At 33.2% G+C, this 25,456-nt stretch overlaps 2 protein-coding genes across 2 annotated transcripts; both read left to right on the forward strand.

The window, feature by feature from the left end:
* The first annotated feature begins 5,349 nt into the window (after positions 1-5,349).
* Positions 5,350-10,506, forward strand: LOC141652836 (cytochrome P450 94B3-like). The gene is made up of 2 exons (XM_074460441.1): positions 5,350-6,001; positions 9,307-10,506. The coding sequence occupies exons 1-2, from the start codon at positions 5,444-5,446 to the stop codon at positions 10,315-10,317; spliced, it is 1,569 nt and encodes a 522-aa protein (XP_074316542.1). The 5' UTR covers positions 5,350-5,443; the 3' UTR covers positions 10,318-10,506.
* Positions 10,507-16,833: 6,327 nt separating this feature from the next.
* Positions 16,834-25,206, forward strand: LOC141651021 (cytochrome P450 94B3-like; the record flags this gene model as incomplete). The annotated part of the gene is made up of 2 exons (XM_074458749.1): positions 16,834-17,487; positions 23,939-25,206. Coding segments are annotated over 2 exons (1,671 nt in total), but the record flags the coding sequence as incomplete, so codon positions are not given.
* Between the last annotated feature and the right edge of the window lie 250 nt (positions 25,207-25,456).

Genomic DNA, 25,456 nt, shown 5'->3' on the forward strand with positions numbered 1-25,456 from the left:
ATACTTCGTATTTTATTAATGAAGATTTTGCAAATTTGGAGCGTTTTTGCGAGCACAATCGGTACGTCTTGGTTGCCTCGTTTGGGTGCACGAATTTTGCACATATATGAAGCCTTCTATACTCGAGAGTAATGTATATGTAGAGTTTACTAGTTCCTCTATCTCACATTCTCACCTGTATCGTTTCATTTGAGTTTGCTTGATATTGGAGTTAATTTTTCGATTACGTCTTCTTCGTCAAGGTTTAAAAATAAGATTGAATAAGCTAGGCTATTATACAAGATATGGTAACCCTAATGCTAACCTCCATGGCTAAAATTGTATAAATGAATATGAAGCTCGTATTTATTTCTTTATAGTTAACAAATTGTATAAATGAATATAAAATAATTACTTAGTGAGATTTTGGTGGAAAATAAAAGGTTATAGTTTACCTTTGGTTAAATTTAGTAAAGGTCAATGACTACAAATCAAATTTGAAAGTTTTTTTTTTTTTTTTTAATTGTTACGTTGTTAACCAGAAGTATCTCCCTCAATTGATAGCTCAGACAATTCTTTTGAAAGTCCTAAAAGATGATAGTCATTACAGTCACTTAGGATCAGTAAATCTAAGTCGGCTTATATAGCCCTGAGTCGGCTCGGTCAAAGCTTGGCTCGTCGAAATCGGTGAAAACTGATTCCGAGCAGATTGCGGGCAGAGGTGGGCCAAATTCGAGCGGATTCGGAAGCTCATCGAGGCTCGTTTTATTTTTCTTATTATGACTTAATTTTGGCATGTTACAATTATTTTTATTTTTAATAAAATGTTATTTAGCATTTGTCATTATATTCTTATTATAATTGGTAAAAATTTTATATTTGCATTTTTTTTAAAAATAATTATTTTAATTTGATTTAATAGTTAAAAAAAGGAAAAAAAAATATTGAATTAACCTAGCTCAAGTCGAGCTCGAGTTTCTAAGCCGATTCCAAACCCACCCGAGCTCGAACTCAAACTTAGATCGGTTACACCTCAGTCCATATTCACACCAACCAACTTTGATATTACTGATTTAGTGACCATATATTTAATTATTAATGAATAAATCAAACACTTCATCGAATTTTCTGATTGAATTCTATTTTTGCTATTTCTCGAAGTATTTTTTATGCTCAATCCCTTCCATTTTTACGTTATAATGTGTGAACTCATAGCTCTATTATTTGTTGGTTTGAATAGTTACGTTCGTAAAAAGAGATATGTTGTTTTCAAAAACACAAAATCAGTCCATATCACTATATGCCTAACCTAATAATAATGGGCCACGAACATGTCAACGGAAATCTCGTCATTGCAAGAAACAAAAACCAAGGGAAGATTTCACAGTTTAGTCCTACTTCATATCTAAATCAAACCAAAAAAAAATCCTAAAAAGTAGTTATGCAAGCGTTACGGCTGGTTTATGCAAGTTTAACTCCAACAGAATTCATGCATCACATAAATTTTAGGTCTCTCTTGTGACGTATATATCCGTCACAAACTTGTGACGGGTGAAGTACCACTCACATTGTTAGAAAAGACAAAAGTAAAGGTAAGGGAATTACAAAAGGCTTGTCTTTATTTATGCAAATGATTTTTATTTGACCCGTCACAAGAATATGACGGAGATTACCCGTCACAAATGAGAATTTGTGATTGCCTAATACCTATTGGGACAACAAATTTGCAGTAAGAAAAGAACCTCGTTGATATGGAGTATCCCACCTGATGTACATGTTATTGTGTGACACACTTTTTTTCCAGTATTAGGTTACTGTAGGGACTAATTAAAGGACTATATTGGGCGAGGCAACCGACTGCTTGTAGCCGAAATTCCTATCAATCGTACGGTTTCTACTTCATTTTAGGCCTTTTGTGCATCACGTTTTTCTTCTGTTTCTATGCTTTCGGCTTCATCAACACACCTTAGCCAATAAGGTTTCTTTTTTGTTTTTTTGGGATAGTATTATTTTGAAAGACCGAGTAATGCACCCATCCACTTATACCCTACTTACTTATCCTTCAGAGTTTATCATTTACAAGCTTGGACGGACATGTGAGGATCTATATGTGAAAAAGTATCCAATCCAACGGGCCTATTATGCATTGTACAAGTCCATTAAAGCGGGCTTACTAGTATTATCCATGTCTGCGCACTTTAAACTGGCGGGCTTGTCCGTGGTCTTACGGGCTTGAATGCAAAAATATACTTCGTATTAATTTATTTTTTTGTAATAAAATTAAGGCTACGAATTAACCAAAACATTGCAAAATCAACTTACTATTTACAAATTCCAAGTTAAATTTAAAATTGGTTAATTAAACAAGATTATTTTAAAGTTACAAATCTCTAAAAATCAAATTACTTTCTTTATCACTAATACAAATTTAATTTCTTTTACTCTGCGGTATAATTTTACTTTATTAGTTTTTGTTTATATATTATATAATATAAACAAAATTTAAATTTTTAAATAGAATGTACTTTTAGCGGGCTGGCTTCTTTATTATGTTTATATCCACCTACGAAAAATAGTTGGCCGAACTTGGCCCGTCTGTCAAATAATTGTTTTGACTTTTTTCTTGTTCAAGCTCACATAAATAGTGAGTCAGACAGAGAAGGCCTAGCGGGTCGTCCCTAACTTGATCAGCTCTGCTACGCCTCTACCCACCACCAAGGCACCAACCACAACCCCTCCTGAAACCCACCAACTAACCAGTCACCCACAAGGCCATAAGTAAAGGTGGCAATCAGGTCGATTAATGGTCGAAACATTTATAATGCCCATTACTCCATTAGGGTTAACCCAACTAATCCTCCACCTCGAGTGAAATTATATTCGTCTCAATATAACACCTCTAATCACCACACATATTCATTCTTGTTTTTCTTCTTCACGAATATCCGATCTAAAATCTCACATTTTTAGTATCCGTACCTGATACAATTTTCCGGTACGTACACTTTTCATGTATCCGGTTAACCCAAATACACGAAAATCATATATACGATATCCAATTTTCAGCCGATTGATCTAAATAATGCAACTGTCTCAAATCTCAATACTATTGACGAAGATCCTTAGTGGTATATCTTAGGAAGTATACTTTTTGTCGTTCCAATCGACGATGATTTCTACCCGAGAACAACGTGCATGAAATCAGCCGTAATTAGACACTACTACGATATTATTGCGGCGCTCACTCATCATTCTTAAAACCTCAAAGTCCAAACCATCAACATTAATTTTGTTTTTCTTTAAAGGGACCATCGTCCATCTCTATATTGATTAGGGCTAGCTACTAGCTTCTAGCCTTCGACGTGTACTCTTATTAAACCCTTTATCTGTTATCCATTTTAGTAAAAAAATTTTCATAATTATAGCTCGCCAAAGGACAATAGTGTTGGCATCAATTAGGTAAAGGGAAGAATAAAGAGTAGTACTAATCAATATCATTGGTCCCGTCAAAGACATGATGTTATTATACAAACATCAACTCCTTAAGAAGTTTAGAATTTACATTTAGTTATGTCAATATTTCGATTTTATTTTGATTACCCGATATTTTATTATGAATATTGACTTATTTAAATATGTAAATTATTAAAATAAAATATCACGTTACCCTAATAAACTATTCTTGTACAAGTACTCTCTCCATTTTTTAATATATGACGTTTTGCTTTTTCGAGGCGAGCCTTTGACTTTAATATTTACAAAAATATATTTGGTAAAAAATTATAAAAATTATACCATTAAATTCCTTATGAAAAACTCTTTCACATGAGTATACATATCACTATATTTAAGCATATAATTTGAGAGATATTAAAGTGAGAAGTATGTGTCTCGAAATGTGAGAAAGTCATATATAAAAAAACAGAGGGAGTATATTATAGTAACTTATTTAGTTGAGTTTTGTGCTATTGGGCTTGTCTTTTCTAGAATACGGGACAATTTGTGTTCAACAAATTTAGAGAAAAAAAACTGTAATTGTACTAGTTTAAATTAACAAAATAAAAAAAAATCTTAAAACAATTTTCAGAAATGTTTTAAATAAATTGTAGAGGACTATCTAAAAAAAATTGCAATTAATAATGAAGGTGTTTGCATATTATTTCTTTTTCTGAGGGGGGATTTTCTCATCTTTTTCATCAACTAATGAGTTTCATTTCTTCAAACTAACAATCGAATTTTTTTTTTTTTGTTATGTATATGAAATATTGTCTAAAACAATATACAGAAAATTAAATGACTTATTATATAACTAACTTCAAATTAAATACTTTTTTATAATTTAATGGTGAATTAACACAAATACTACTATACAACTTGTTGTACAATAACATTGTACAACCATAACAAATCTAACCGAGCTTACTTGTATTTTTTCCGAAGTTTTATGATTTTTTATTTATATTTAAATTTTTTTTATGTCAAAATTAAAATCTAATTGAGCTAATCTATACTATTTTTGAGTTTTATTATAATTTTTTAAGCCAAACTTTTTGTAATGGAACTCAAAATCTTTCAAATAAATAAAGCTCGTAATGTACAACATTATGCATGAGTCTGAAACTCTAAGCTTAAATAATTCATTATAAAGCTCATGTTCTTTTTTATACAACCAATACAACTGGTTATATAGTCTATTTACTGGTAAATTATTGGGAAAAAGTAAGGAGTATATATATAAGTTCTAATCATTTGTTTGTCTTTGATTAAAATATCTTTCACAAGGAATAAAAAAGTAAAAAATAATTGGGATAAAGGGAGTTTATTACTATAATCAGTCACAACGTGCGCACTGATATTTGTAGACACCTAAACGAACTCATGTGAACACTCTTTAGTCTAAAGGTTCAAGCCAGTCTAATTAAGTGATAGGTTAAATACCGAGAATATAGTCTCTTCTTAGGGTTTATACCAAATGAGGAGTCTCTTATGACGATTTCTCAAAACTTTTCCCGTATTCAAATAAAAAGTTTTATACACATCGAAAATCTATTCAACAATAAAATCGATTCAAAATAATAGTTCGGCCATCTCTAAGACTCAAACCCCGGTCTAGCAGTCTCTAGCACACGAAATTCACATACAATAATACGACTGTAGTAGCCATACATGCATTATTCAATTCAATTACTCGTACTTTATTTGTCAACCACGCATGCCAAAACAAAAACACAATTTATTAAACACAATCACGCACTATCTAGTTGTCGTCGACATTTCACTTACCTCAGTTGATTGATACTTGATAGCCCCACTAATCTCACCATCTCCACCTCTCTATATATACTTAATTTAATACCCGTCTCATTTCCCCCTCCAAACTTCTCCCATTCACATATTCTCATATAAAAAAAACATCATAACTTCTTCTTCAATAATTTCACCAAAAAATAAAAATTAATAAAAAATGTATTCATTAACTCCAATAGATCTCTTCCTTTCCTTCTCATTTCTGCTCTTCATTTCCTCAATTCTTTACGCAAAACTGTCCACTAAATCGTCAGCAACTGATGATACGCATAATAAATATAATGATAATAAACCGCCTACATATCCGATCATTGGGTGCTTGATCGCATTCAACCAAAACAAAAGAAGGCTTTTAGAGTGGTACACAGAGTTACTAGCCGCGTCCCCAACTCAAACAATAGAAGTGAGTCGATTGGGAGCGAGGAAGACGGTTGTAACAGCAAACCCTGAGAATGTAGAGTATATACTTAAAACAAAGTTTAATAACTTTCCAAAAGGACAACCATTTGCTGAACTTGTAGGGGATCTTCTTGGACGCGGTATTTTTAATGTAGACGGGGAATTGTGGGCTTCGCAAAGAAAATTGGCTAGTCATGAGTTTACTACAAAGTCTTTAAAAGAGTTTGTTGTTAAAACTTTGGAAGATGAAGTTGAAGGAAGACTCTTTCCTTTGCTTCAAACTGCTGCTAATGAAAATAAAGTCATTGACTTACAGGTTAGTCAATTATGTCATCTTACATGCACTTTTATTTGTTGTGTTCATCCTTCGTTATTAGTCTTATACGGAGTACGGAGTAGTTGAGTACGACTAGTAGATGTTAGGGTAACTAAATCCTTCTAGAATAGGTTTAAGTCGGATCCAGGATTTACAGTTCTAGGAAGAAAAAGATTGTAAAAGTAAATTATTAATACAATAAGGTAAACTTGAAAAAAGAAAATATTTAAATAATTACGAATTTTAGAAAATGGGAAAATGAGTTAACGTCACGCGATCGGGTTTTGTACCAAGTACCAGCACAAAAGCACCATACATATATTGGATTATTATTTTATTAATATATTATTAAAAAAAATCGTCACAGTGGTAATAGTAAAAGTGAGAAACTTTTTTACTACGCGGTTATTACACTCTTTTCTTTTCAAAATTTTAGAGTTCTTATACTGTTATGTTTTAATCATGTAATTAAGATGGAGGTATTATGAACAGTAATCGTAAGATGAAGTTTTCAAACTCTTTACTACGCACCATACATATATATTGGATTATTTTATAAATTGGAGTTTTGTTGTTTGAAGGTTTATTTTAGGTTCATGTTGACAAAGGTCTTTTGAAAAAGTTACATCGTTGAAATATTTGAACCACTAAATTACATTATTTTATGTGGCACTTTCTCTTATTTTGTGTGATATTACAAAATTACATTATTTTATCCAAGACAATTTTATTTGTGGTGTTTTGTTTCCCTAAATATTATTCCCGTCCCGGTTAATAATTACGAATTTTACAGAATCTAGCTAGCGGAGATTCCATTATTATTTATATTACTCGTATTTGGCATTATGACAGCATTTGCTATTCTTTTCGGATTAGATACGGAGTATATAGAACATTAGAACGTGTATATACGTTGAAAAGATTCTAATTTTAGTATATTTTATCATTCTCAAGAGTCCAGGCCTAAGGGCTTGCCTGGAATCCATGGAATAATTAGGGGGTAAATTTTAACTGGGCGATAATTACTGGGGAAGTTAATTACTTGAGTAATGAGTTCCTTGAAGATAAGTTTGGCATATGAGTAATGATTACTGACTAGATGTTTTACTCCCTTAATCATTACCCAGGGGGGAGGGTGGGTAATGTATTACCCCTTCATGAGGGTAATAGATTCGGGAGGTGAATAATTACCCTCATACCAAACATAGAAAACATTCCTTACATATCACTCCCCTATTCATTCCCCTCCTTTTACCCTCAATCCAAGCGAGCCCTAAAACCTAATTACTCCCTTTATAACTTTAAACACAAATTATTATTTGCGGCGACTTATCAAACCTAATATTCAATTTTAAAATGTTCACTAGCTTTGTTATTTTTTATATTGAGTTTAATAAAAATTAAACAAATAATTAAGACGGATATAATGTAATATATTAACTAAATATTGACATTTGTTATTAATATTATATTATCTACGCATATATTTTTCAACTCGACATATAAATGTAAAGAAATGATTGAAGCATAACTCGACGTAAATTTAGGACAACACAAGTCAAAATTCAAAAGGGATGTGAATTAATAAGTACTCTTGAGTCTCGTTAAGAATGATATTAGTCAAATTACTCCGTAATATTTAATTAATTTTGATTTTTAAGTTTTTGTATATTAAAACTAAACGCAATCTACTAGGGTGGCCGTCAACATCAAGAATAATTATTATAGGTTAATTACTTAATTAGGGATTAGACAAATATTTGGGGATTACTAGTGGACCGTCATTTGGAGGTTTTATTAGATTAATAATCTATTAATAAAAGCATGGTCCCGCCACGTTAAGAAAGGATGGGTGTGTTTTGGGATCACATCACATGCATCATGATTCATGCATGCCCAATTCATTTTTAATTGCATTCGTGACTCATAAATCAGAATCTGAGCTCAAATTATGATTATGAGATTCACTTGAAAAACAAGTTGGTTTTGTTTATTCCAGATTGTTCAATACTCCTTTCGTCCGCTCACTCGATTTCTGACTGACGGACGGACATTGAAAATATTTTTAATGAGTAATTTGATCATCTGATCATTAATTAAGTACAGCCACAAATGATTCCCTAATCTCCTCCTCCCTCGTTGATCTTTGTGCCAAAAACAAAACGTAAATAAATAACTAAAACGGGGCAAAAAGAACGATAATTTCTTTAAGTGGTGCAAACACATTTTCTTATCTAATCTTGACGTAAAATCAAAAATAGAATGGTAAACTCTATAGTGCATGACAATTAGACGTGTGCTAGCTGTTACATGACTATATATATGTTTTGGGTAGTAAAACATTATCACAATGAAACATAAAAGTGGACCATATTCCTACATTTATTGCTATATAAAGAAGGATTTAATTAACACATGACGAATAATTCTCATTTTTTGCCTTATCAGGATAATCGTTTTGTGGTCATGATTTGGTTGTTCAATGCGACGATTGAGTAATGTGATGCATTATTCATATATACAATCATACAACTCCATAAAGAGACGTACAATTGTCCATGTGCCTCTCTTTAAAAAAAATACAGTACAAACTACACAAAGAGGCTTGAAAAATATTGAAATAAAATAAGAATAAAAGGAAAGTGAAAGATCCAATTAAATATGGATGAAATGGATTGCAAAAATATTATTCTAATCATTCATTTATCTTTAATTAAACAGTTTTTCTAACATGCATGTATTCTAATGGCACGCGTTAATCTTTCTTCAAGAAAAATAAATAACTGAAATAAAGAAAATGATCATTCTTTTGTTATTGTATGTAATTGGCCTTAAGGAAAACACTAAAATTTAAAATTAATTACGGAAATTAAACGTAAAAGTTATTTAAAGGACATAATGTTGGTATGCTAGCTTATGATTGCACTTATATATAAGTCTTTAAATGTTTCAAAGAATAACTTTGTGAGGAGTCCACGAATTAGTTAATAAAAAAGTACAAATATAAGTATGTGGAAAATTGGCACATGTGATATTTAGTGTCTCCAGATATACCCAAAAGAATTAGGACTCTCTAGAATTCTAAAATACTTGGCCATGGTATACTTTACTCATTATGATAATGTTAGAGTAATCATTCACAATTTTTATTTTAATCATAAAGTAAAATGAAATAGCTTCATTCATCAGGTCATACTGAGTTCGGTATTATCTTATTCATTAGATTAATAAACTCATAACTTAAACAAAATCAAGTGAGTTATATTTTGTTTTGTACTTAATTAATCTCCTTTTGTAAAATGCAGGAAGTGCTTAAAAGATTAACCTACGACACAATATGCAAAGTCTCTCTAGGCACAGACCCAAACTGCCTAGACCTCTCAGTTCCAGTCCCACCACTCATCGCCGCTTTCGAGACCGCGGCCGAGATATCCGCCCGTCGTTCCACCACCCCAGTGTACCTCATCTGGAAGCTCAAACGAGCTCTCAACTTAGGCTCAGAAGCAAAACTCAAGAACTCCATAGAGACAATCCATACCCAAGTCACCAAAATCATCCAAGACAAACAAAAATCATTCTCGAAAACCGACTTCAACGACCAATCCGCAAGCAGCCACGATCTCCTGTCCCGATTCCTGGTTGCTGGATATGACGGCGAGCTGGCTAGAGACATGGTTATCAGTTTCCTCATGGCTGGCCGCGATACTACTGCAGCCGCCATGACTTGGTTATTCTGGCTAATTTCAAGTAAAAATACTTCAACCCGGGATTCTATCCGGGCTGAACTGGGTACTGTTAAAAGTTCGTGTCAATTGGGGTACGAGGTCGTGAAGCGGGATATGGGATATTTACAAGCTTGTTTATGTGAGACTATGAGGTTATACCCTCCTGTTGCATGGGATTCAAAGCATGCAGCAAACGACGACGTTTTACCAGATGGGACTAGGGTTAAGAAAGGTGAACGTGTTACGTACTTTCCGTATGGTATGGGGAGGATGGAGAAGATATGGGGGAGTGATTGGTCTAGGTTTGATCCTGACCGTTGGTTCGAGAAGGCACAAAATGATGATGATGATAATAGTCGCGGAGTTTTGAAAATGGTTAACCCGTATGTGTTCCCTGTTTTTCAGGCTGGACCGAGAGTTTGTCTAGGGAAAGACATGGCGTTTATACAAATGAAGTATGTTGTGGCTTCGGTGATTAGCCGGTTTGATTTTGAACCGGTTAGTTTGGAACCTCCGGTTTTTGTGCCATTGTTGACGTCTCATATGTATGGGGGTTTAAGGGTCAGGGTCAAGGAAATCGGGTCTGCGTAATGGACATATTTGATGAAGATTTTGCAAATTTGGAGCGTTTTGGTTGCCTCGTTTGGGTGCACGAATTTTGCACATATATGAAGCCTTCTATGCTCAAGATCAGTAATGTATAGGTAGAGAGTGTACTAGTTCCTCTATCTCACCTGTATCGTTTCATTTGAGTTAATTTTTCGATTACGTTTTCTTCATCAGGGTTTAAAAATAAGATTGAATAAGCTAGGCTATTATACAAGATATGGTAACCCTAATGCTAACCTCCATTACTAAAATTGTATAAATGAATATAAAGGTCGTATTTCTTTATAGTTATCAAATTGTATAAATGAATATAAAATAATTACTTAGTGAGATTTTGGTGGAAAATAAAAGGTTATAGTTCACCTTTGGTTAAATTTAGTAAAGGTCAATCACTACAAATCAAATTTGAATTATTATTTTTTTTTTAATTGTTACATTGTTAACAAGAAGTATCTCCCTCGATTGATAGCTCAGACAATTATTTTGAAAGTCCTAAAAGATGATAGTCATTACCAGTCACTTAGGACTGTAAATCTAAGTCGGCTTATATAGCCCTCGGAGTCAGCTCGGTCAAAGCTTGGCTCGTCGAAATCGGTGAAAACTGATTCCGAGCTGATTGCGGGCAGAGGTGGGCCAAATTCGAGCGGATTCGGAAGCTCATCGAGGCTCGTTTTATTTTTTTTATTATGACTTAATTTTGGCATGTTACAATTATTTTTATTTTTAATAAAATGTTATTTAGCATTTGTCATTATATTCTTATTATAATTGGTAAAAATTTTATATTTGCATTTTTTTAAAAAATAATTATTTTAATTTGATTTAATAGTTAAAAAAAGAAAAAAAAATATTGAATTAACCTAGCTCAACTCGAGCTCGAGTTTCTAAGCCGATTCCAAACCCACCCGAGCTCGAACTCAAACTTAGATCGGTTACACCCCAGTTCATATTCACACCAACCAACTTTGATATTACTGATTTAGTGACCATATATTTAATTATTAATGAATAAATCAAACACTTCATCGAATTTTCTGATTGAATTCTATTTTTGCTATTTCTCGAAGTATTTTTTATGCTCAATCTATTGGAGGCAATATTCACGAGAATATTGCGATATCGTTCGTTAGCATAATATCCGCACATAAGCATATTCTTAGCTTGTAAATCCCGTATTTTAGGAATAGCTTTCATGTACGCATAATATCCGCACATAAGTATCGACGGTTGGTTGGTAAACTAATTTACTTGACCCTCACACGACCTGATATATGCTATTCGGTACATATCTTGGCACAGTTTATGCAAAAACCGACCCTCACTCAATGGGACGCTGCATTACGAGTTGTTCGTTACTTGAAAAATAATCCGGGTCAAGGGATTGTTTTTCGAGCTGATTCGGTCTTGAAATCGAAGCTTATTGTGATGCGGCTTATGGTAGTTGTCCAATTACACGACGATCCATTACCGCTTATTTTGTTTGCTTAGGTGGTTCTCCTATTTCCTGGAAAACGTAGAAGTAAGCTACGATTTCTTTATCTTCCACCGAAGCAGAATATAGAGCCATGACCGCCGCAACATGTGAAATTTTATGGTTGAAGGGTTTGCTTGACGGAATTGGAATTAGTTTTCATGAGCCCGTTCGGTTACATTGCGATAATCAAAGTGCCATGCACATTGCTAACAATCCGGTATCTCATGAGCGCACCAAACATATAGAGATTGATTGTCACTTCATTCGTACTCACATTCGCAATGGTGTCGTACTTCCATGCTATATCCACACTCAATCTCAACTTGCTGATATACTCACCAAGGCTTTGGGACGTCCACAGTTTAAAGTTTTACTCGACAAGTTGGGCATTTCCGACTCCCATGCTCCAACTTGAAGGGGGGTATTGGAGGCAATATTCACGAGAATATTGCGATATCGTTCGTTAGCATAATATCCGCACATAAGCATATTCTTAGCTTGTAAATCCCGTATTTTAGGAATAGCTTTCATGTATATGACGGAAACAATATTATTTGATTCCGGCAATGATCTCGTCTAGGTTGTATATAATAACAACTGATTATGAAATAATACACACAATATATTTCACATTCATAATATTCATTGTCTTTTTCTATACAATCCCTTGCATTTTTACGTCATAATGTGTGAACTCATAGTAGCTCTATTATTTGTGGTTTGATAGTTACGTTCGTAGAAAAAGAGGAGTTGTTTTCAAAAACACAAAATCAATCCATATCACTATATGCCTAACCTAATAATAATGGGCCACGAACATGTCAACGGAAATTCCGTCATTGAAAGAAACAAAAACCAAAGGAAGATTTCACAGTTTAGTCCTACTTCATATCTAAATCAAACAAAAAAAAAATCCTAAAAAGTAGTTATGCAAGCGTTACGGTTGGTTTATGCACGTTTAACTCAAACAGAATTCATGCATCACATAAATTTTAGGTCTCTCTAGTGACGTATATATCCGTCACAAACTTGTGACGGGTGAAGTACCACTCACATTGTTAGAAAAGACAAAAGTAAAGGTAAGGAAATTACAAAAGACTTGTCTTTATTTATGCAAATGGTTTTTATTTAACCCGTCACAAGATTATGACGGAGATTACCCGTCACAAATGAGAATTTGTGATTGCCTAATACCTATTGGGACAACAAATTTGCAGTAAGAAAAGAACCTCGTTGATATGGAGTATCCCACCTGATGTACATGTTATTGTGTGACACACTTTTTTTCCAGTATTAGGTAACTGTAGGGACTAATTAAAGGACTATATTGGGCGAGGCAACCGACTACTTGTAGCCGAAATTCCTATCAATCGTACGGTTTCTACTTCATTTTAGGCCTTTACTGCATCACGTTTTTCTTCTGTTTCTATGCTTTCGGCTTCATCAATACGTGTGTGAAATCAACCCAACTTAGCCAATAAGGTTTCTTTTTTTTTGTTTTTATTTTTATTTTTTTGGGATAGTATTATTTTAAAAGACTGAGTGATGCACCCATCCACTTATACCCTACCTACCTATCCTTCAGAGGTTATCATTTGCAAGCTTGGACGGACGTGTGCGGATCTATACGTGAAAAAGTATCCAACCCAACGGGCCTATTATGCATTGTACAAGTCCATTAAAGCGGGCTTACTAGTATTATCCATGTCCGCGCACTTTAAATTGGCGGGCTTGTCCGTGGTCTTGCGGGCTTGAATGCAAAAATATACTCCGTATTAAATTAATTTTTTGTAATAAATTAAGGCTAAAACTACACAAAGTATATTCCGAATTAACCAAAACATCGCAAACTCAACTTAACATTTACAATTTACAAATTCCAAGTTAAATTTAAAATTGGTTAATTAAACAAGATTATTTTGAAGTTACGAGTCTCTAAAAAAGATAAAATTACTTTTTTTTATCACTAATACAAATTTAATTTCATTTACTCTTGCGGTATAATTTTACTTTATTAGTTTTTGTTTATATATATAATATACACAAAGTTTAAATTTTTATAATAGAATATAGTCTCAGCGGACTGGCTTCTATATTATGTTTATACCGGCCCACGAAAAATAGTGGCCCGAACTTGGCCCTTTTGTCAAATACGGAGTAGTTTTTATGATTTTTTTTCTTGTCCAAGCTCGCATTAGCGTTAACGTTAACCCAACTAAACCTCCACCTCGAGTGAAATTATATTCGTCTCAATATCACCGCTTAAAATCTCCACGCATATTCATACTTGTTTTTCTTCTTCATGGATATCCGACGTAAAATCTCAAATTTTTAGTATCCGTATCTGATACAGTTTTTCAGTACGTACACTTTTTATGTATCCGGTTAACCCAAACACACGAAAATCATATATACGATATCCAATTTTCAGCCGATTAATCTATATAATGCAACCGTCTCAAATCTCAATACTATTGACGAAGTTGTACGTGTGATGCTTGATCTTAGTGGTATATCTTACGAAGTATACTTTTTGTCGTTCCAATCGACGATGATTTCTACCCGAGAACAACGTGCATGAAATCAGCCGTAATTAGACACACGACAGTTCTACAATATTATGCGGCGCTCACTCATCATTCTTAAAACCTCAAAGTCAAAACCGTCAACATTAATTTTGTTTTTCTTTAAAGGGACCATCGTCCATCTCTATATTGATTAGGGCTAGCTACTAGCTTCTAGCCTTCGACGTGTACTCTTATTAAACCCTACTCTATCTTTATCCATTTTAGTAAAAAAAATTTCATAATTATAGCTCGCCAAAGGACAATAGTGTTGGCATCAATTAGGTAAAGGGAAGAATAAAGAGTACTAATCAATATCATTGGTCACCTCAAAGACATGATGTTATTATACAAACATCAACTCTTTTATAGCATCGTGATATAGCATAGGACTAACCCAAAAAGTAATTCAGAATTTACATTTAATTGTGTCAATATTTAGGTTTTATTTTGATTATTATCCGATATTTTATTATGAATACTGACTTATTTTTTAAATATGCAAGTTATCAAAATAAAATATTATGTTACCCTAATAAACTATTCTTGTACAAGTATATTGCAATACTTCCTCAGTTCATCCATTCAACTCCACTCTAGCACTTTCTATTTTGTACATTATTCACAAGTGAGTATTTAATTTTAATTTTCTCTCAATACATAAGTTAAAATATATATTCATGTTTGATCTTGTTTGGTTCATCTTTACGAGTACATTACAAATATCCAACGTTTATAATTTTTGCAAATACGTAACTAACGATATTTAACGCGTAAAACACATATTGGCAAACGTGAAAAAACATAGTGTACAGTGGAATTGAATGGAGGAAGTAACTTATTTTGAGCTTTGTGCTATTGGGTTAATCTTTACTAGAATACAGAACAATTTGTGTTAAAACAAATTAAGAGAAAAAAAAAACTGAAATTGTACTAGTTTAAACAAAATAAAAAAAATCTTAAGACAGTTTTCAAAAATGTTTTAAATAAATTGTATAGGACTATCTTAAAAAAATTGCAATTAATAATCCACATGCTTGCATATTATTTATTTTTCCTGGGGAGGGGTTTTATAATCTTTTCCATCAACTAATGAGTTTCATTTCTTCAAACTAATAATCGAAAATCTCTTTTTTGTTGTGTCTATGAAAGATTGTCTAAATTTTTTTTACAGAAAATTAAATGACTTATTATATACCGTAACTAACTTCAAATTAAAAATACTTTTTTATAACTTAATAGTGTATTAGTGGGGAAAAGTAAGGAGTATATATAAGTTCTAGTAACAAAATAAAATCAGGTCAATATATTAAAATTATACCACCGAGATAGTTAGAAAATAGGGGAAAATGAAAGTGATCTTTGAAGGGGGAACTAATTCGAAGACAAAATAAAGAATTACTACTTCTTTCATAATCATTTGTTTATCTTTGATTAAAAAGACTCTCACAAAGAATTAAAAAGCAAAAAATAATTGGGACAAAGGGAGTTTATTACTATGTGCGTTGATATTTGTAGACACCTAAACGAACTCGTGTGAACACTCTTTAGCCAAAAGGTTCAAGCCAGCAGTCTAATTAAGTGATAGGCTAAATACCGAGAATATAGTGTCTTGCCTCTCTTCTTAGGGTTTATACCGAATGAGGAGTCTCTTATGACGATTTGTCAAAACTTTTCCCATATTCAAATAAAAGTTTTAGGGGGTGTTTGGTAAACAATAAATTAATCAATTTTCTGCATATTCAAGACTTTTAGCATGTTTGACTCACCAGTCTACTAATTTATGTGTTTGGTAAATGGAGTATTATTGAAACAGTAGATTAAACTCAATATACTGTTTTCCAATATGTTGCTCTCCCCAGCATATTCATTTTAGTAGATTGCAAAAAAAAAAAAAAAATCTATCAATTATTTACACATGGATACAACAAGCTATTAACCTAAACTCGCTAATTACCAAACACTTTTTACTAAAGCTGCTAAATGAAATATACTAGTCAAACATGTTAATCAAATGTGACATTTATAACCTGCTTGACTGCTTGACCAATCTACTTCTACTAATAATAATTTGTTTAGTACCAAACAGGGCATTATATACATACACATCGAAAATCTATTCAACAGAAAAAAATCGATTCAAAATACTAGTTCGGCCATCTCAAACCTTGTTCTTGGACCTCCACATGGTTTTTCTTAGTATAGCAGTATAGCACACGAAATTCACATACAATACGACTGTAGTAGCCATACATGCATTATTCAATTCAATTACTCGTACTTTATTTGTCAACGACGCATGCCAAAACAAAAACACAATTTATTAAATCACGCATTATCTACTTGTCGTCGACATATCACTTACCTCATTTGATTGATAGCCCCCACTAATCTCACCATCTCCACCTCCTCTATATATACTTATTTTAATACCCGTCTCATTTCTCCCTCCAAACTTCTCCCATTCACATATTCTCTTATAAAAAAACAAACACTATAACTTCTTCTTCTTCAATAATCCCGCTTCTGTTCACCAAAAAAATAATAAAAATTAATAAAAAATTGTATTCATTAACTCCAATAGATCTCTTCCTTTCTTTCTCATTTCTGCTCTTCATTTCCTCAATTCTTTACGCAAAACTGTCCACTAAATCGTCAGCAACTGATGATACATATAATAATGATAATAAACCGCCTACATATCCGATCATTGGGTGTCTGGTCGCATTCAACCAAAACAAAAGACGGCTTTTAGAGTGGTACACAGAGTTACTAGCCGCGTCTCCAACTCAAATAATAGAAGTGAGTCGATTGGGAGCGAGGAAGACGGTTGTAACAGCTAACCCTGAGAATGTAGAGTATATACTTAAAACAAAGTTTAATAACTTTCCAAAAGGACGACCTTTTGCTGAACTTGTAGGGGATCTTCTTGGATGCGGTATTTTTAATGTAGACGGGGAATTATGGGCTTCGCAAAGAAAATTGGCTAGTCATGAGTTTACTACAAAGTCTTTAAGAGAGTTTGTTGTTAAAACTTTGGAAGATGAAGTTGAAGGAAGACTCTTTCCTTTGCTTCAAACTGCTGCTATGGAAAATAAAGTCATTGACTTACAGGTTAGTCAATTATGTCATCTTACATGCACTTTAATTTGTTGTGTTCATCGTTCGTTATTAGTCTAATACGGAGTACGGAGTAGTTGAGTACGACTAGTAGATGTTTAAGTCGGATCCAGGATTTACAGTTCAAGGAAGAAAAAGATTGTAAAAGTAAATTATCAATACAATATGGCAAACTTGAAAAAAGAAAATATTTAAATAATTACGAATTTTAGAAAATGGGAAAATGAGTTAACGTGATTGTATTGAGTTTTGTACCAAGTACCAACACAAGCACCATACATATATTGGATTATTTTATAAATATATTATTAAAAAAATTCGTCGTAATGGTAATGGTGAAAGTGAGAAACTCTTTACTACGCGGTTATTGTACTCTTTTCTTTTCAATATTTTAGTGTTATGTTTTAATCATGTAATTAAGATGGAGGTATTATGAACAGTAATTGTAAGATGGAGTTTTCAAACTCTTTACTACGCACCATACATATATTGGATTATTTCATAAATTGGAGTTTTGTTGTTTGAAGGTTTATTTTATGTTCATGTTGACAAAGGTCTTTTGAAAAAGTTACATCGTCGAAATATTTGAACCACTAAATTACATTATTTTATGTGGCAATTTCTCTTATTTTGTGTTGATATTACAAAATTACATTATTATTTTATCCAACACAATTTTATTTGTGGTGTTTTGTTTCCCAAAATACTCCTCTCGTCCCGGTCAATAATTACGAATTTTACAGAATCTAGCTAGCGGAGATTCCATTGTTATTTATATTACTCGTATTTGGCATTATGACAGCATTTGCTATTCTTTTCGGATTAGATACGGAGTATATAGAACATTAGAACGTGTATATACGTTGAAAAGATTCTAATTTTAGTATATTTTATCATTCTCAAGAGTCGAGGCCGAAAACCTAATTACTCCCTTTATAACTTTAAACACAAATTATTATTTGCGGCGACTTATCAAACCTAATATTCAATTTTAAAATGTTCACTAGCTTTGTTATTTTTTATATAGAGTTTAATCAAAGTTAAACAAATAATTAAGACGGATATAATGTACTCCCTCTGTTCCGGTTATTTGTTGTCCTTTTTCATTTTTGGGTGTCTCGGTCATTTGTCGTCCTTTCTATTTTAAGAATCAACTTGATGAACAATTTGATCATTCACCCTCAATTTGTTCCTTTTGTCATTTAGTAATTGACTCCTTCCTCTTTCCTTGGTCTTTGTGCCAAACCAAAGGACAACAATTGATCGGGACGGAGGGAGTAATATATTAACTAAATATTGACATTTGTTATTAATACTATATTATATACGCATATATTTTTCAACTCGACATCTCCATAGTATAAAAGATGAGTTCTTTAGAGACTTTCTATTGGTTCCTATTTTGTAGGGATTGAAAATTCTTTTTATTTGTGTGGGGATCCCATGTTCTTTGAAAGAATTAATTACCATCTCTCTCAATTTCAGTTTATTTTGCATTTTATTTCATTGATTCACAATTTAATGAATACTCCGTATAAATAACTCCACACAATATATATGACATGATTTTAGGAGAAGTGAATAATTGCAGCAACATATCTTTGATTTAAGACCTATGAAAGTGTGTCGCATGAATATTTCTTTTATACTAATTGAGCAAAAATTGAATTACACTTTTTTAGGGTAAAAAATGAATTTTTTTTCAAAATAGGGTTATTTAGCAAACTATTTCTCGGTTTAGTGTCGGTTTCAAACTATTTCTCGCCAATGGGTCCACGTCATCACTTTCTCTTTTTTTTCTCAGTTTTTAGCTAAATCGCTCAATCAGGTAGCGATTTGCCTAAGTTAAAAATTTCCCCAGCCAGAAGCTAAGGTAGGATAATAAAGGAGGCAAATCGCTAAACCAAATAGCGGCGATTTACTCTGAGTCTCTGATCCCTTTAAAAAAAACACAGCCTTCTCTCTTCCCTCTCTACCAAGTCGCGCGCTCATGAGTCATGACATACATGACCAATTTTGAGATTACTCTACTTCGCAATACACCTCATCTTCCCCGTACTCATCAAAATACACCTCCTCGTGTCCATTATGATCATCATCATCATCATAATCAGCAGTGGCGCCCTGAGCGTCGGATTCGGCCCTGGAATCGACAGCTTTAGAGCGGTCATCGTGGACGGCATCATTTTCGTCGTCGCTGGCTTCTCTTCAACGCATATTAACCGACAGCTTGACCTCATCAGGGCCAGTCTAAATGATCTTCTTCATCAGCCATATAAATATATAGTTAGTTTTGAATTTGTATATCTGACCAATTTGAATGGCAGGATACAGTCGTATAATATGTGAACATACAATATCTACACACAACGAGCCTAACAAGTAACAACCAGGAAGGTTAAGAGATACTACTACTAAACTAGTCTATTAACAAGGAGAGAATATACCACATGCTAAGTATAAACTATTCTACGCCTAATTTACATGATGCTTATCATGCGGGATCGGACTGACGCAGCGGCGATGGAGCGGTTTATTTCGGGCCTGCTCTTGGTGGTGAATGGACGATGGTTTATGGTGATGATAAATTGATAATGGTGGGTATGTACATGAAGGATGAGAGTGATGATGCAAAAGCAAGGGACGTCGGTGATGGAAAAAGTTGAACTCACCTATGCCTTTTGTTTTCTATCAGCAGTTAAATCGCTATTTCATATAGCGACTTTCCTCTTCACAATACTAAATTCACTACTTGGATCAAAATCGCTACTTCAAATAGCGATTTAGCTAAAAACTCAGAAAAAAAGAGAGAAGTGATGACGTGGACCCATTGGCGAGAAATAGTTTGAAACCGACCCTAAAATGAGAAATAGTTTGCTAAATAACCCTATTTTGAAAAAAAATTCGTAAAAAATTAAATTACAACTTATTTCCTTTCATGTTATCTTTTTAAAAAACAAAAATAAAAATAATAGAAACTAAAATCTTAAAATATGAAAAACAATTATGGAGTACTAAGCTACACTACAAAAGTTATGGAGTAGTAAAGTACGCTACAAAACTAAACCTCAATTTTTGTCGATACGGCCATTTTTGTATTTGGAGAGACCCTCTAACTTTAATTTTTACAAAAAATTAGTAGACCAAAAATTATAAAACTACACCATTAAATTCCGTATAAAAAGAGTTTTAATTATGATGTTTTTTTCTTATATTTTAAGAAATATTTAAGAGAAAATTGAGTGCCTTGAAAAGTAAGAATGACACATATATAAAATTAAAAGGAGTATTAGTTAACGTATTTTTTATATTAGAATTTTAGAAACGACTTAACGACCCGTGCATATTTTGCACGGGATTAAAACTAGTATAAATGTAAAGAAATGATTGAAGCATAACTCGACGTAAATTTAGGACAACACAAGTTAAAATTCAAAAGGGATGTGAATTAATAAGTACTCTTGAGTCTCGTTAAGAATGATATTAGTCAAATTACTCCATAATATTTAATTAATTTTGATTTTTAAGTTTTTGTATAATAAAACTAAACGCAATCTATTAGGGTGGCCGTCAACATCAAGAATAATTATTATAGGTTTATTACTTAATTAGGGATTAGACAAATATTTGGGGATTATTAGTGGACCGTCATTTGGAGCTTTTATTAGATTCACAAATTCTCATTGAAGACATGACATATCCGTCACAAGCTGAAGACGGATGCCATTTTACCTCACAATGTACCCACTTTTTCTCTCTCTGCAACACTATTTATGTGGTCCCCTTTCTCCACTAACCCATTTTGTTACCATTTTATCTCACAAAATATCCGTCACAAATGGTAACCCGTCACAAGGGAGACCAATTGTATTAGATTAATAATCTATTAATAAATGCATGGTCCCGCCACGTTAAGAAAGGATGGGTGTATTTTGGGATCGAGTAGGTCTTCTGAGAGACGGTCTCTTAATAAGCTTTATTGAGAGACCATTGTACAATTTTAATAAAAAATGGTACTAAAGGTAATAAAATAGGTACAAATCATGATTAATGATAAAATGGGTACATTTATTATGTAAATAGGTACGAAATTACTATGTCACGATCAACAATAAAAGGGGTACGAAATACAAATAAAAAGGTACGAAAGATTGGTCTCTCAATAACTTAGTGAGAGACCGTCTCTCGCAAGTTTTAGTGTTTGGGATCATATCAGTACATCACATGCATCAGCACCAAAACGGACACGGACACGAATACAGACACGACACGGATACGTGATACGGCATCCCATGAAATTTAGGACACGTGACACGTTATTTAAATTTAATAAAATATATATTTTAGTTATAAGCGCTTGATTTTATTTTTTGTAAAAGTATTTGATATTAAATTTAAATATGTAAAGGTAAATTTGGCCTTGATTATAACTCATTTTCACTTCCAACCAAACCTATATTCTAATCAATCTCTTTCGACATCTCATTTTTCGTCTGAAGAACATCATTCACCCCAAATAATGTCAAAATACCAAAGACACGCGTCGGACACGTGCCCAAATACCATGGACACGCGTCGGACACGTGCCCAAATAAAAGTAGGAAGTTAGACACGGCTTTATAGGTGCTCGACACATTTAGGCGTGTGTCCAAGGAGTGTCGGTGTCGGACACGAGACGACTGATGAAGAGAAGTGTTCGTGCAACCTAGTGTATCATGCATCATGCATGCCCAATTCATAATTGCATTCGTGACTCAGAAATCAGAATTTGAGCTGAAATTATGATTATGCTATTTACCGAAAACAAGTTGGTTTTGTTTAATCAAGATTGTTAAATACTCCTTCGTCCGCTCACTCGATTTCTGACTGATAGACGAACATTAGGAAGGTTTTTAATGAGTGATTTGATCATCTAGTTATCTATTAACTACAGCTATTAATGAGATTTTTTTCTGCCTCTTTAATCTTTATGCCAAAAACAAAACATAAATAAATAACTAAAACAAAAGGAATAGAACGATAATTTCTTTAAGTGGTGCAAACACATTTTCTTATCTAATCTTGACGTAAATTCAAAAATAGAATGGCAAACTCTCTAGTGCATGACAATTAGACATTGAAACATAGAAGTGGAGCATATTCGTACATTTATTGCTATATAACGAATGATTTAATTAACACATGACGAATAAGGAGGATGGGAAAGTTGCCTAATATTGAATACATAAATTCTCATTTTTTTGTCTTATCGGGATAATTATTTTGTGGTCATGATTTGGTTGTTCAATGCGATGAGAAATGTGATGCATTATTCATACAATCATACAACTCCATAAACAGACCGTAAAATCGTCCATATGCCTCTCTTTAAAAAAAAAATATAAACTACACAAAGAGGCTTGAAAAATATTGAAATAAAATAAGAATAAAAGGAAAGTGAAAGACCCAATTAAATATGGATGAAATTAATTGCAGAAAATATTATTCTAATCATTCATTTATATTTAGTTGAACGGTTTTTCTAACATACTCGTATGTTCTAAACTTCTAATGGCACGCGTTAATCTTTCTTGAAGAAAAATAAATAATTGAAATAAAGAGAATGGTCGTTCTTTTGGAATTGTGTAATTGGCCTTAAAGAAAACGCTAATTTTTTAAATTAATTACGGAAATCAAACGTAAAAGTTATTTAAAAGACATAATGTTGGTATGCTAGCTTATGATTGCACTTATATACTGTATATAAGTCTTTAAATGGAATTCTAAAATACTTGGCCATGGTATACTTTACTCATTATGATAATGTTAGAGTTATCATTCACAATTTTTATTTTAATCATAAAGTAAAATGAAATAGCGTCATTCATCAGGTCGTACTGAGTTCGTTATTATCTTATTCATTAGATTAATAAACCCATAATTAATGTTTTTAAAATATTATATCTAAGTATTGTGGTGTACTCAAAATCAATATCACTCAGATTGATGCCATTAGGGAAATAAACTCTAAAGCATCTCATTCTCAACACTGTATAATTTTCCAAAATTTAATTTTTGTATCGTCATATTAAAAAAATTTAGAAATATATATATACCGAAAAGTAATACTTCCTCAGTCTCACACATTTCTTTACGTTTACTTTTTCACATTTGTCAATGTACATTTTGTTTTGTTCCTATCTTTATTTATATATTATTAAAAATTAGTACTCATTAAGACGATCCAAAAAAAATCTTACATGACTATATTTTATGTTATATACGGAGTATTACAAATTATATTAGAAATTCTCTCCACTCATGAATAGTGCCAAAAAGTAAGGGTAAAGAAATGGGTGAGACGGAGAGGGTAATTAACGCGCTAACTCATTTTCCTAAGATTATTTAATTGAAGTTATATTCTGTTTTGTACTTAATTCATCTCCTTTTGTTTTGTAAAATGCAGGAAGTGCTTAAAAGATTAACCTACGACACAATATGCAAAGTGTCTCTAGGCACGGACCCAAACTGCCTAGACCTCTCAGTTCCAGTCCCACCACTCATCGCCGCTTTCGAGACCGCTGCCGAGATATCCGCCCGTCGATCCACCACCCCAATCTACCTCCTCTGGAAGCTCAAACGAGCTCTCAACTTAGGCTCAGAAGCAAAACTCAAGAACTCCATACAGACAATCCATACCCAAGTCACCAAAATCATCCAAGACAAACAAAAATCATTCTCCAAAACCGACTTCAACGGTCAATCCGCAAGCAGCCACGATTTCCTGTCCCGATTCCTGGCTGCTGGATATGACGGCGAGCTGGCGAGAGACATGGTTATCAGTTTCCTCATGGCTGGCCGCGATACTACTGCAGCCGCCATGACTTGGTTATTCTGGCTAATTTCAAGTAAAAATACTTCAGCCCGGGATTCTATTCGGGCTGAATTAGGTACTATTAAAAGTTCGGGTCAATTAGGGTACGAGGTCGTGAAGCGAGATATGGGATATTTACAAGCTTGTTTGTGTGAGACTATGAGGTTATACCCTCCAGTTGCATGGGATTCAAAGCATGCAGCTAACGACGACGTTTTACCAGATGGGACTAGGGTTAAGAAAGGTGAACGTGTTACGTACTTTCCGTATGGTATGGGTAGGATGGAGAAGATATGGGGGACTGATTGGTCTAGGTTTGATCCTGACCGCTGGTTCGAGAAGGCACAAAATGATCATGATGATGATGTCAGTAGTCGCGGGGGTTTGAAAATGGTTAACCCGTATGTGTTCCCTGTTTTTCAGGCTGGACCGAGGGTTTGTCTAGGGAAAGAAATGGCGTTTATACAAATGAAGTATGTTGTGGCTTCGGTGATTAGCCGGTTTGATTTTGAACCGGTTAGTTTGGAACCACCGGTTTTTGTGCCATTGTTGACGTCACATATGTATGGGGGTTTAAGGGTCAGGGTCAAGGAAATCGGGTCTGCGTAATGGACATATTTTATTAATTAATAGTTTTGATAAATATTTTGCAAATTTGGAGCGTTTTTGCGAGCACAATCTGTCTTGCTTGGTTGCCTCGTTTGGGTGCACGAATTTTGCACATATATATATATGAAGCCTTCTATGCTCAAGATCAGTAATGTATAGGTAGAGAGTGTACTAGTTCCTCTATCTCACCTGTATCGTTTCATTTGAGTTTGCATAATATTCGAGTTAATTTTTCGATTACGTTTTCTTCATCAGGGTTTAAAAATAAGATTGAATAAGCTAGGCTATTATACAAGATATGGTAACCCTAATGCTAACCTCCATGGCTAAAATTGTATAAATGAATATAAAGCTCGTATTTCTTTATAGTTTTTTTTTTTTTGGTGAAATGTGAGTTGTATAAATATAAAAAATGTATCAAGAACATACTAGTTTGCGAGTTACATCATCTAAGGCAATTACATGAATCCAACATCTTTAAGCCAATCTAGTTCTAGGATT

The sequence above is a fragment of the Silene latifolia genome, chromosome 4, assembly GCF_048544455.1.
Source record: "Silene latifolia isolate original U9 population chromosome 4, ASM4854445v1, whole genome shotgun sequence".
In the NCBI taxonomy this organism is placed as follows: domain Eukaryota; kingdom Viridiplantae; phylum Streptophyta; class Magnoliopsida; order Caryophyllales; family Caryophyllaceae; genus Silene; species Silene latifolia.